This window comes from Phalacrocorax carbo, chromosome 7 (genome assembly GCF_963921805.1).
Source record: "Phalacrocorax carbo chromosome 7, bPhaCar2.1, whole genome shotgun sequence".
Classification (NCBI taxonomy): domain Eukaryota; kingdom Metazoa; phylum Chordata; class Aves; order Suliformes; family Phalacrocoracidae; genus Phalacrocorax; species Phalacrocorax carbo.
Genome location: NC_087519.1, coordinates 27,451,686 through 27,465,739, shown reverse-complemented (window position 1 = coordinate 27,465,739; position 14,054 = coordinate 27,451,686). Strand labels below are relative to the sequence as shown.

General features: G+C 38.7%; 1 protein-coding gene across 3 annotated transcripts in view; it reads left to right on the top strand.

The window, feature by feature from the left end:
- The window catches only part of STAG1 (STAG1 cohesin complex component), a 205,751-nt gene that overhangs the window by 170,470 nt on the left and 21,227 nt on the right, over positions 1 to 14,054 (top strand). For all 3 annotated transcript variants that reach the window (XM_064457180.1, XM_064457181.1, XM_064457179.1), the window contains 3 exons: positions 6,863 to 6,955; positions 10,591 to 10,765; positions 13,870 to 14,009. In XM_064457180.1, the coding sequence (XP_064313250.1) occupies positions 6,863 to 6,955; positions 10,591 to 10,765; positions 13,870 to 14,009 (408 nt within the window). The remainder of the gene's footprint in view (positions 1 to 6,862; positions 6,956 to 10,590; positions 10,766 to 13,869; positions 14,010 to 14,054) is intronic.

Sequence of the window (14,054 nt, the reverse complement as noted above, 5' to 3'; positions counted from 1 at the left end):
ACTTCACTTTGACAGGAGGAGCTAAGTAACTAAAAGTAAATCCAGGAGGCCGTACACTGCTTCAGCACTTACGTTGAACCTCCAGCCCTTATATCCATTTAACCATGTTGGTTAAAACCAACACACCCAACCTCATGCTTCCCTAGTAAGGAAAACTGGGCTTCTGGTTACCTGTGTAGTGAGTGACTTGGGTATAAGAAATCGAGTACTTAGAGCAGGTGTACTTAGAGCCCCTGGTCGGCTATCCAAACCTGGACACTGTCTTCAACATCTTTATTAAATTTTTCCCCATGTGTTCTTGACTACTGGGTCTTGCTAGGTGCCTTACCCTCTCCTGAAGTTGTCCAGCAACTCTCTTCTATTTGCTGAGCCCCTTGAGCAGCAATGTCCAGTCTAGCCTTGCTCTGGGTGCAAATGCCAAGACACAGAGCATTCAATAAGATTTTCATCTCCCTTCACTGCATTTTAACTAAATACAGTAAATTGCTGCAGTATAACGTAGATAGTGCAAGGTGATAGCTGTCAGCATTGCTGGAAAAAATTTTAATGTTTTCTTGTGTCTAAATTATAGCAAAAGAAACATACTTAACATAAACTACAGCTAGCGACTAAAATGTACAGCATGTATCTGCATAGGACCTGGTGAGAAGCTGTGCATTTTGGTGTCAAAGTATTAATGTGAACTGTTGTTTGCAATATTACCATGATGGTCCGGTTAAACTGAAAGAGAAAAAGGCCTTTATTTATTTCAGTCACTGGGTTTTTCTTGTGGACAAGCACAGTGCAATTGTATGGCTTTGCCTACTTTTTCAAAATAGGATACATTTATATGAGATGACGTTTTATGAAATGAATGCAGAATAGCCTGGATATTGCATGTTTTCTAATACTATTCTGATTCATATTAGTCATAATGTAGTTCATAGGAATGGAAAGAACTATGAAAGTTCCACTGAGAATGACTCTTCAAAGTACAAGTCAGTTCTGCTTCTGGGATCCTCAGGGAAAATCATTATTACTCTGAGAGCTGTTATTAACATCCTGTTTGGGCTTTCACCCCATCCCCTACAAAAATAAGGAGTGTTCTGCATGCTTAGTTCAAGAGGAGCACTGCTTTAATGCCCTTCAGCTCTTCATACCTGGCCAGCAGCCTTAGCTGTGCTCGTAACAGAAATAGGGTAAAGAGAAATATACAAACCTAATGTGGTTGTAGCATTTTGTTCTGTGTGGGGTTTTTTTCTATCAACTTTCCATTGTAGTTTGTTCACTGTGAAAATAAATCTGATCTGTGCTGTATCTGTTGTTTAATCCATTAGGAAATCATTTTGCCAGTGGTGGTTTTTATAAGCCATGATTTAGGCTTATAAATTAGCATATGTTAAAGGTGAGCACTTCTAAAGTATGGTATATGGGAAGACAAAGGCATTAACACAAGCATCTCAAAATGAAAAATCATGTATTTCATGAGCATTTTTAAGTATTCAGGCTTTTAGAGGAAGATTTCTGACACAGTATTTTAATATGAAGGTCCATCCAGCTTTCTAGTGCTACTTTGCTGTAGCTGCAATGATCTAAGGACAGAGGGAGGTGATGGTTTGTAGGCTGAAGTGGCATCTTTACTAGACCAATGGATATAGCTGTAAAAATTTTGGACATAAAAGCCTTTCAGGTTTCAAATAAAAGCAAATTACAAAGCCAAATACAAGCTGAGAACAATTGCTTGGTTTCTGTTTAGGTACAGATCAGGTAAACTGTCTCTGAAAGAAAAGGAAAAGGTCATTGGTACCAATAGGGGGGTGGGAGCAGAGGAAGGCGAGGTGATAAAGGCAGTTACTAGGTGGGAAGTAGGAGCTGGATAGTGGGGAAGAGAAGGAAGATGAAAGAGGAAATGGCCAATGCGGAGAAGGGAATTTATAATATGTCATATAACTAATCATGATTCCTTGTTTTTTTTGTATCCAGTAGGTTTATCAATTTTTGTTCCCAGGCTCATGTTTAGAAGATGATTTTTTTTAGATTCCTTTTGAGCATCCAGGTGGAGGGATTGATTTGTAAGAAATGTTCATCTGCTGCCAGCTGGGTCATTTGAGTGAGTTCATGCTGGCAAGGAGTAGCTGCTGTGTTCCACCTACTTACTTACCATGTAGGCATTCAATGCACAGGGTAAAGTATATTAACATTTTGGAATTAAGTACAGGATTCAAGGGTGTTAATGTTTCTGTGGGAGAAAGTATTTAGTTTAGTGGTAGTGGGCATATATTGGCAAGTTTTATGTTTCTTAATTGGGTGTGCTCTGCATCCATTAGGTGTACATTTTATTGCAGAGAGTTTGCAGGCAGGATGGGTGGTTCTGGTAAGATTTCTTTCAAAGTGAATCCTTCTTTGAGTAGAGCTCAAAATTGCTTAATAATTTTGTGTGTTGGTTCTAGGGTAGAGTTGTACATGACAACCAGGGGTATACAATTGGTAAGAGAATCTTTTTGGAACTGAGTTATTCTTTATCTGGTTTTCAGATGGTTTTTCCAAATACACAGCCTCTCTCCTAAGAGGTTTGCCCTTGTTTGGAAACTTCTGCGCATTATGCCCAAGCCCATGGCACATTTATTGCTTTCTGAGGGATATGGCTGACTACATGAGTCTAGGTGTGTTGGTCTATAGGCTTTACATGTGTGACAGGGAAAAACTGTTTGACTCTTGTGGTTTAAATCAAATTAGAACCAAGTCAGCTCATTGATTTATTAACAACACATGATTAAACTGCGATCAGTGCAACACATCTCCAGAGTAAGTATCAGCTATATAGCAGGTAAACCAGAGTACTAGACATTTTTATGATGCTAATGAAAGCCTACAAATTTTGAACTACGCTCTGTAACTGTTACTGTAATCCCTCCCCAATTCATACATGCAATTTAATTTAGAGTTACACGTGCATACTCCCACCCTTGCAGGAAGCATGAGATGTGTTGCCCTTCTTTTGGGAGTGTGAGATCCCCTTTTTATATGTGGCCACTGTTGGACACGTGGGTGCTCCAGCTTCGTGTGCACCCACACCCCCAAAGCACTCCACAGTCACAGACATGCACTTGAGGTGTGGGTTCCTGCATCTTTCACCCCATATTGACAGTCCTTCAGATGGATGCAGGCTACATACACTTACGGGTTCCGGCGCAGGGGATGTGCCACAGGTCGAAATGTTGGGGTATCTGACTTGGTTTGACTGCTGCTCTGTTCCACCTCAAGATTCCTCTCCATGATTACAACTTTTCATGCTGCTTTTATGCTTCTTTTCAAGGTGACTCCTCCTTTTCTCAAAAGTTTCTTGGTAATCTCCTGGTTACTGTTTAATCTGGCCATTTTAAGCAAATTCATTGTTAATTTTCCTCTAGCATTTTCAGTTTTTAGGCAAACACCCCCTCAGAACAGGTAGTTTTGGGTGTTCTGTTCACAGGCACTATTGCACTCATGTTCTCATCATATCAGCTGTTGTTTATCCAAGCTGTTACCAAGAGGATGCTGTGCAGGTTCCCCCGCACTATGTAATATCCTTTGTAGATTACAAGATGGATCATAGAGCTTAAGGAGGTGGTATCAGCATAAAAATGTTTCAAAGACATTTTAATATAACTATGATAAGTCCTGATTATTTGAATTAATAAGAAAGTCCAAATTATCTGCCCAATAATAAAGATCCCACCAGTTAACTTAAATACAGCTTAAATTTGGGGCAGAGTTATTTTAAAACTTTTTCAGGGTAGTCAGCGGGGAAAAAAGGTGATACAGTGGAGTCAGTGTCTAAGAAGTGAAAGGAAAAATTGATTACTAAAAGGAAGGTTGCAGCAGGTAAGGATGAAACATGTAAGCCTTGAAATATCCATAGTCCAGTCTTTGGTCGTCATTTTGTACGTGTTCAGAGGAGATGGAGGCCATGTCTGTGGGCTGTTGGTAAGCAGCGCAGTACTGGGGGGAAGTGGTTCATACCGTGTAGCTTGTGGGAGCAGTCTGTTGTAGCCTAGAGGAAGACTGTTCTTCATGTGAAAAGGGGTTTGAGCATTGTTTCAAAGGAAGCTGGTAATTTCTCAGCAGGAGTTCTCTTGTCTGTAGATCTTGGGGAGCAAGTACAGTCTTGAGGTAGGAGGCTTGGGGATTAGATTATGCAGTTGTTGTTTCTATCTAGATTTCTTCCTGTACTCAATGAACAAGGTGCCTGGGACGATTATACTATGTGCTGTACATGTGCGTAATGAAAAGGAGATATTTGCAGAAGAATAGAATCCAAAATCTTAGAACAGTAAAATAAAAAAAGCATGAATAGAGCAAACATTCAGAGACAAGACAAAGGCAAAACAGTTCCGAATGAGCAGCAGCCAGACTAGCCAAATGCATAGCTATTACAAAGCGATTAGTAAGCAAAGTAATTAGTAGAGGGGATTTAAAAAGGGATTTAAAGAACAACATAGTGACTTGGTGACTTTTCATATTTATATGGGCATAATGAAAGAAAGCAGAAAATGCTGAAGAAAAGGGTCACAAGGTGCAAAAGGTTGGATTGTGTTCCACAGTCCAGTTGAAAGCTAATGGCTCTTGAACATTGTAAAATTGATTGAAGACTTGGAGATGCAAGGGGAAGGGAGTTAATACCACAAATAAGTAATTTAGAGGAAAGGTAGTGGGAAAGTCGGAAGCACTGGGTTTGTTAAACGAGGTTAGCAAAAGTACAGCATTTCTACATGGCTTCAGTGGAAGAAACAAGCTTTAATTTAAAGCTACAAAATAACTGCAGAACTTTAGATAGCAGTCTTGTGAATACAGTTGTTTGGTTACAGGTGGTGGCAAAGCCAATACAAGCCCTTGTTCTTAGCAGCTCATTGTTGTTCCTGCCATGGACTAGTTAAATCTGAAGATATTACGCTGTACAGTTCAAGAAAAAGGGTTCTTTTTATCCTGGGTCACTTGAGTGATCCAGTTCATGGTGTGACCCCTTGGTTTTACCCTAGCTACTAAGAGGACGGTAGCATTTTTTTAATACTAGTTTTTCTGCTGAAGCCAGCATATCAGGTAATCACACCTCAAGAGTGTTGGCCATATGCCTGAGAACGGTAAAAGACTTGAAAATCTCATTCATTTTTTTTTGATTCCCATTTACTCTGTTAAATAAAATTACCACTGTCTAGTAGTCTGGGGATTTCTCCAAATTTAGAAAGTTACAGATGGCTTTGTTGCACTGTTCAGTCAGGCTTTCTTTTGCTGTCTCTAACTTTTCAAAATTAATCTTTCTCATGATATCCAGAGAATCCTCTCTGGATAAGTAATATGTATCTACATGTTACTCATTCTTGGAAAGAAAGAAAAATGGGAGACATGCTCATTCAGTTTTTAACCTTTCAGTACATGCCAAGAAGCCATGTGCATCTTCCGTACATTTCTGGGTTGCGACAGAGGCAGTCCTAGCTTTTCACATAGGAGGGTTCTTTTTCTTCGGTAATTGATTTGCCATTTCTGTGTGGCTACTTGCTGTATTCTTATGATTGTGCTCCCATATCTTATGTTTTGTTTTGATTCGTTTTCATTAGTTTATTTTGTTAGCTGCAAAAAAACAAGTATTCATCAGGGTACAGCATTAATTCCTCCAGGTCAAAGTATACAGCTTTCCTACTGAACCTCCCACTTCTGGTACCCACATTTAAAATACACATCAGTTGTCACTAGACCAAGGTGATCATGAACAGTCATTCCTTGACCTTTTCCACCCACAAATCATTCTTTCTCCAGATCAACAAACCTCCCTCCTTCTTTCATAACTCATTAGATTTCTGTGATTTGCTTTCCCATTTCCCATGTCTGTGGGCAGTTAGGATAATGTGTTTGTTAAACTTGAGACAATAATTGATATTTTACTTTTTTGTGTTGCTGTTGATTTATCCGAGTACAGAATTCTTTATAAACCACCAGCTAGGCTGTCCTTGATGTATTAAATTTTTCGTCCCGAAACATTTATAATTTACATTCGTTATAAAATACAGACAATTTAACTCAGGAATGTGTTGGTTTATTATTATTATTTATTACAGGGAAACTTGGGGTCATTCTTCTGAAAATTAATTACTAGTTTTACTGTGCTCTATGAATAGCATATTTTTTCACAGCCTTTTTTGTTTGGCTAGTTTATAGGATTGAATGTATGAAATTATCACCATCTTTTTATTTTGCTTTTTCCTAGCAACCTGTCATGGTTTTAGCTGGGATAGAGTTAATTTTCTTCACTGCAGCTGGCATAGTGCTGTGCTTTGGACTTAATATGAAAACAACATTGATAACACCAATGTTTTGGTGGTTGCTGGGTAGTGCTTGTACTAGTCAAGGACTTTTCTAGCTTCTCATGCTCTGCCGGGTGCACAAGAATCCAGGAGGGGAGGGGGCACAGCTAAGAGAGTGGATTCAAACTGGTCGAAGGGATATTCCATATCATGTAACGTCATGCCCAGTATGTTACCTGGGAGGGGCTGGCAGGGGCAGGGAAGCAGCAATCGCGGCTCAGGGACTGGCAGCATTGGTCAGCAAGTGGTGAGCGGTTGTATCATTTGTGTTTCTGGGTTTTTTTCCCTTTTTCCCTTTGATTATATTATCATTATTGTTATTATAATCATTATTAATATTTTATTCTAATTATTGAACTGTTCTTAACTCACAATTTTTCCTTTTTTTTTTTTTTGCTTTTGCTCTTCCGATTCTCTCCCTCATCCCACAGGGGTGGGAGGAGTGACCGAGTGGCTCCGTGGTGTTTAGTTGCTGAGTGGGGCTGAACCATGGCACAAACTTTTATTAGTATTTATATATTACCCCTTTTCAATGTTTATTCTAGGAGGACTTGTTGGTGTTGAGGAAAACTGTGAAATCCTTTCTGGCTGTCTGCCAGCAGTGTCTGTCAAATGTCAACACTCCAGTCAAAGAACAGGTAAAGGAAATGTCTGTCACATGCTTTTAGAAACGTGTGAATATTAAACTGTAGTAAAACTCAAGACGACACTCTATCAAACTTAAAGTAAAATCATCTGTGCCTTCTGTCTAAATAAAACTGAACAAAGACTCCATAAGAAGAGCTGTATTAAAACCACCTTCAAAACACAGCTAATGTCAAATCCACTTTTGATATAACGATAAGGATGTTTAGGCTTGTATTCAGCTGTCATAACTTTAGGCATCTAACTGAATCATCTAAAAGAAAAGCCTGTTCCTTTAGACACCTAACTGTATTAATGGATGAAAATAGGCACTTTTAGGGGGTGGTTGATCTCAAATGGGCTGAATCTTTCTCTGTGTGTTTCTGGATTTTCCCCCCCATTACTGACTAATAGGGAGTCTAGAGTGACTGTTTTCCTGCCAAAGGCAAATGCCTGAAGCCTCGGTGACATTTCATTATTTTGTTATCCTAATAATTCAGTTAAATGTAGCAGTGAATAATAATTATTGTGTATCTCACATTGTGGCTAATAGGAAAAAATTGAGGCTTCTAACAGTACAGGTCACACTACTGTATATTTTCTAGCAGGAGAAAAATGTTAATTCATTTTACAAAAATACTCTGAATAACACTAAGGATGTAGTGTCATCTCACACTGGGCAAAATCATCACAAAGAGCTGTCCCCTTGAGAAATCAGAGTAAAATATCTGTTTAAACAGTGTCTTCATTATAGAAATACAAAGATCTGGAGAGTTTTTTGTGTTCTCATCAATATAACCATTATAGCTTAGGCTGCTGTGCTTCCTTGTTTGGTAGGCTGATGGAAAACATAAGTGCATGCATCTCTCTGCATGTGTATGTGTGTGCACACATATGCCAAAAGTACATATGTGAAATATGATTGCAAATAAGGTATCAGATTTTTTTCATGATTCAGTGTCATTACCCAATTCTCTGGTTTAGGTTTTTGGAAAACCATGCATGCATGGAGTGGGAAGCTTCTGCCATATATATTTAGAAGTCAAAATAAAAGAAATTAAATCAAGGGCATGTTGAAATAATTTGCAGTCTCTGAAAGAAACAATAGCTGGTTTGTTTGCTGAGATGTTATGAATATTTGCTGATTTATATCAAGTCTGTTGATATCGTTTAGTTGTCTACAAATCGCATTTCTATCAGACCTCCCAAGATTTTGCTAAGGCTGTAACTAACTGGCCTCTGTTTTTTGCCTGTGTTTTTTAAAAGCTAATACTTCTTAAAAGACAGTTTTATTTTTTTGAAAGATAGCTCTGCTTGGCATTTACACATTTACACTGTGTTCTGCAAGTGGATAAATACAAATATTAAAGACTTGGAGATGTCACTAGTTTATGTAGTTTTTAAAAACTGATGTGTCGTTATCTTCCAGCAGATTTAACTTTAGTAATTGTTTTTTAATATTCTGTGTAGGTACTCTTGGTATATTTTATTGATATTATATAATGGGAAAATATAATCTAGCTTCATGAAAATACCAACCATTTTAGCTTAAGCTACCACTAATGTCTTTTCTGCATCAACAAATGGTAAATGATCCTTCCCATTACTGCAGTGTTTTTGTTCTTGATATATATTAACATGGTTTTATTCTCTTATTATTAGTGGCCACAATTTTTTTTTAATTGATAATTTAAGCTTTTCTTAGAAGGTCCTTTGTGGTTCACAATTCTGTGGAAGTTTTCAAACCTCAGCTAGACAAAGCCATGAACAACCAGTCCTGGGACAGCAAGTGTCCCAATGAGACTAGAGACACCAGAGATCCCTTCCAACTAACACTTGCATGACCTTTTAAATTTCTTCCTTAAAAAGTATATTTCTGCAAGTGCAGGACTGTTTCTTAATCCTTATGTTTTACTGGATTTTTTTGAGAATTCTGTGTAAATTATATTGTCTCCCTACCATATTTGATTCTTTATCTATACATTCTTTCCAGAGAAGATTGATCTGCATATCAAAGGAGGGGAAACCGTATTAAGTATCTATAGAAACAGGACTCAAACATTTCAAATCTTCCTAGACTATTTGAGTGAAATAAATCTCCTGTGACTACGTGTATCTACAACATATAGGTATCTGTATCTGAGTCCACTGCTGTCTTCATATTGGGCAGAAATAAGCACTTCCAGTGCATTATGCATGTGCTCTTTTTTAGAGGTCTACATTAGGATGAGCTTATGTTCTAGTGGGTATCAAAGCAGTTTAGAACAGCTGAGATCATCACTGAATCACAGAAACACAGCTTTTTGGATCTAGTGGAGAAAAATCCAAAATACGGGCATCTATCTCCCAAGTCTAAGTAGAACACAGTTCACAATGATTTGCATTTTGATCTTGCCTGAATATAGCTCGTTCAGATTTTATAACGTACTCCCAAGAAATAAGTGAGCTGCTATGACGGTCAGTGTTCACAACAATTTCGTTTTGGAGGTTTGTAAAGCAGATTGGTCTCACTCATTACTTGTCCTTAGGCTCAGTTTAAAAATATGTTTAAGCGCACATTTAACTATCTTTCTGTTTAGCTGTTTGTAGAGGGGGAATACAGGGTGAATCAAAGCCTACACTGGATTTCATTAATCTGTCAGAGCTATTCTGCAATCTCTCTTCAGCTGAAAATGCCTTTGGCCTACCATCTACCTGGGAATGGTGATTGTCACTGCCCTGAGGGAGACTCCTGCAGGCTTGTGGGAGAGGAGACAGCACACCCAGCATAGATCTTCTACTAAAAAATGTCTTTTTACACATTCATACTTTGAGCCTTCCTCTCTTTCTCAGTTTTCAGAACCTGGGGTTAAAGATAGAGAAACTAAAATGATGAAAAAATACTTTCTGAAAGGTGCTCATGTGTTGAATGTAATGCAAATGAATACAGCTGGCTGTGACACTCTGACATAAGCCATTGGGGAAAACAGTGTTATTCTCATGCATGAGAGTATACAGATAAGCACTTGAAAGAAATAAAGTTATTAATACCTGCCTTCTTTCTCTGTTCTCAGGTAACGAGGTATAATAGTAATGAGCATAAATCATCAAAAATTCTGCCCTGATTGGCTTTTATCTAGATTGGAAAGCTGTGCAGGGTTACTTGATTATTTTTGCAGAGAATTGTTGATGAAATTCTGCAAGGATTTCTTTGCTTACAGCTGCTTCTCTGTATTTTGGGGCTCTGACAGTAACTCAGCTTGGATTCTCCTTCATAATTTTATTCTTTTTTTTTTTTTTGCTTTTTTAACTCTTCTAACCTTTTATCAAAATAGGTGTTTATTCTTTACTACAAATTTGGCTATAGTCCTTGGATCCGAGGTAGATTTAGAGTTCTTTTTATAGAGGAGTAATGGAAGTTTAATATGGATCATCCTGGACTTGGAAGAGGTAGTAAACACAGTTACTTACATAGAAATCAAAGGCATGACATTTTAAAGTTAAGGGAAACCCTCTTGAGAACTTCCCACAGCACACAAACTACTACAGCTGAATTCAGATAAAGGCGGACATTTAATAATAGCAGGGGTTATCTGGAAATAAAATAAATGGTGGTTTATTTTCTACATATCTATGCTTCTTACAGGATTTATTCTCTTTTTCCTTTCAGGCTTTCATGCTGCTCTGTGATCTCTTGATGATTTTTAGCCATCAGCTGATGACTGGAGGTCGAGAAGGTCTTCAACCTTTGGTGTTTAATCCAGATTCAGGCCTCCAGTCAGAACTTCTCAGTTTTGTGATGGACCATGTCTTTATTGACCAAGATGATGAAAACCAGAGCATGGGTATGTTTAGCTTTCATGTCTTCTACTTAGCTTTTTTTCATAACAGACACAGAAGAAAGAAGAAAACAGAATTTTCCAATCAGTTTGCTCAAATGTTTTCAGAATTATTCATTCTTGATTTTTTTGGGTGGAGTGAATATGAAATATTCAATATTCAGTACTACTTGTGTTAAAGAATAAGTGCTTATAAAACTCACTTCATAAAAAGAGATGTTTTCAGAAGACGGGAGTGGCCTGTAACTACATGCTATAAATCTAGACAAAATTATTCTTCCTTTACTGTTCTATACTTTTCTTAATATTTATTTCCAAAACAGTACAGTCTTAGTTCAGCAGCAGATTTCATTTAATATGGCTTCAAGGGAGGAGGAACAATGGAATGGTACATAGCAGAGAAATCCTTTAGAGTTACTGAATAGAGTTATAGGATCCTGAAGGCAAACCTTACCAGCAAAGCTCTAGGCAAAGAGGGTCTTAAGAAACTCTGATGTCACCCAATAAACACCACTTCTGCTTCTTCCCCAAAATAATCAAATCAAGCTCAGGACATCATTGATTTGGTTGGAGACCGGGGAATTACTTGGGAAAGTATCGTACATGCTTGCTTGCTTCCTTGCTCTTCACTAGGCGTCTTGGGTGGCCACACTTTGACAGTTTGAGGGGATCCCATCTCACCTCCTCACAAGGATGGCTTGAAATTTTTTGCTTTTAGTCAGGGTGAGGCAGGTTTGTCAATTAGGTCTGGTTTTAAATAACTTGGTGCAAGTACTGAGGTACCCAGTTTCTGAATCCTAAATAGCTTTGGACAAGAGTTGGATTCCCAGATAGTCAAACTATGTGAAAGAGCTGCTGAGTGCATACTGCTGTGCTCTTTTTGGCACATTTTCTGAATTTCTGCTTTGCTTAGTTTCTTGTATGTTAGCATGACACAGAGTTGCTATTTTAGACCTTTTAAGACAGCAATGTATAGAACTAAGGTCTCAGAGAACCTTGCTCTAAAGGTGCTTTCAGTCTGCTCGTTCACTAGCTCCTCAGTAGCTAACATCTTTCTTTGTTGAGCATCTCTTTAAGGATTCCTGGGGAGAATACATTTTGAAACAAACCTTCACCAGAAATATATGTGCAGTTAATCATACTTTGTGAGTTCAGTGTTCAGAATAATACATCAGGGGTAGATTGTAGGAGGACAGTGATTTTTTTTTTTTGCTCTTTAGCAAAATTGCTGTTCTTTAACATCCTGTGATTGGACTGGGAAGACAACAAAAAGATGGATGAAGATCTTTGTATGTAATCTCCATTCCCTAATGCTGCTCTGACTCCGTGAAGTCAGTCTGACCATTTATAACTTTTGGTATTTGGAACCCATCAGAAATTATAAAAAGAAATTAAGAAAAGGGGGGTTGTGAGCCAATGGGATTCAATTCTGTGGGTTAAAGAATCTCAAGATTAAAACGTGCATGCATATTCACAGTCACGTCCACTACTTGTAAGAGATTTCTGTGACCAAATACATGACTTGTGTACTGTGGCTCTGTGGAGCCTCTAGTAAGAGTGCAGCAGGAGAGTCGCAGCTGACACTATGTCCCTCCTCCCTCCTGCACAGCTCTGTATTTCTTCAAACTGGTTGGAATATTTCCTCCAAGAATAAGCTCTTCTAAATACCACAGAATATTTACTTTTATCACAACTGTTTTAGCCAATTTCATTTTCTTATATAAGTTGTGGAATATGCTTTCATTATATGATATTTCACATTTTCATTCACAGACTGGAGTCTTACATGGGGATGTAATAGTTATGACATTGCCATTCAATGGTGATGTTTCCTACAACTGAATTTTGTTGTTATTGATGCTTTAGAGCCATCAATCATAGAATCATATAATTATTAAGGTTAGAAAAGATAATCAAGTCCAACCGTCAGCCCAACACCACCGCGCTTCCTAAACATGTCCCAAAGTGCCACATCTACACGTTTTTTGAACACGTTCAGGGATGGTGACTCCACCACCTCCCTGGGCAGACTGTTCCAATGCCTGACCACTCTTTCAGTGAATAAATTTTTCCTAATACCCAATCTAAACCTCCCCTGATGCAGCTTGAAGCCATTTCCTCTCATCCTATTACTAGTAACTCGAGAGAAGAGACCAACACCCACCTCACTACAACCTCCTTTCAGGTAGTTGTAGAGAGCGATAAGGTCTCCCCTCAGCCTCCTCCAGGCTAAACAACCCCAGTTCCCTCAACCTCTCCTCATAAGACTTGTTCTCCAGATCCTTCCCCAGCTTTGTTACCCTTCTCTAGACACGCTCCAGCACCTCAATGTCTTCCCTGTACCGAGGGGCCCAAAAGTGAACATGGTATTTGAGGTGTGGCCTCACCAGTGCCGAGTCCAGGGGCACAATCACTGCCCTGCTGCTGATGGTCACACTATTCCTGATACAAGCCAGGATGCTGTTGGCCTTCTTGGCCACCTGGGCACACTGCTGGCTCATGTTCAGCTGGCTGCTGTTCAACACCCCAAGGTACTTCCCTGCCAGGCAGCTTTCTAGCCACTCTTCCCCAAGCCTGTAGCATTGCACGGGGTTGTTGTGACTGAAGTGCAAGACCTGGCGCTTGACCTTGTTGAACCTCATACAATTGACCTCAGCCCATCAATCCAGCTTGTTTCACATCTGAAAATCCAAGGCATGCAGTAGAAGTATTGCTGCTTCTAATTTTCCTCAGGTGAAATATTTACAGCTTAGTCATGTCAAAGAAGCATCTCCAAATGTTTCAGAAGTTAGGCAAAAAGCATTCAACAAGTCTTTGCTGTAGCTTTTCACAGAGTAAAGAAAATAAGCGATTCAGTTCCATGTGGATTATGCTTAGTACCTATTTGGGACTACAGCATCCTTGGTCAATAGTATGTCATGTTCCTGAACTTTCCTAAAGGTGCTAGCATAGGCAGGACTCAAGAATTATCACCTTTCATTTTAGCTTCTCCTGCAACAATTCTTGATTCATTTTAAAGAATTGTTTTTTTCTAAAAGCTACCCTTCGATAACGTTGCTTTAGAACATAGCAGTTACTTACAAACGTTTTATTGTTCTTGATGCTTTCAGAGGGAGATGAAGAAGATGAAGCTAACAAAATAGAAGCTTTACATAAGAGAAGAAACCTTTTGGCTGCCTTCAGCAAGCTGATAATTTATGACATTGTGGACATGCATGCAGCAGCAGATATCTTCAAACACTATATGAAGGTACAGACCTGTGTATGCTCCTCTTCCTAACTGAACATAGATTGT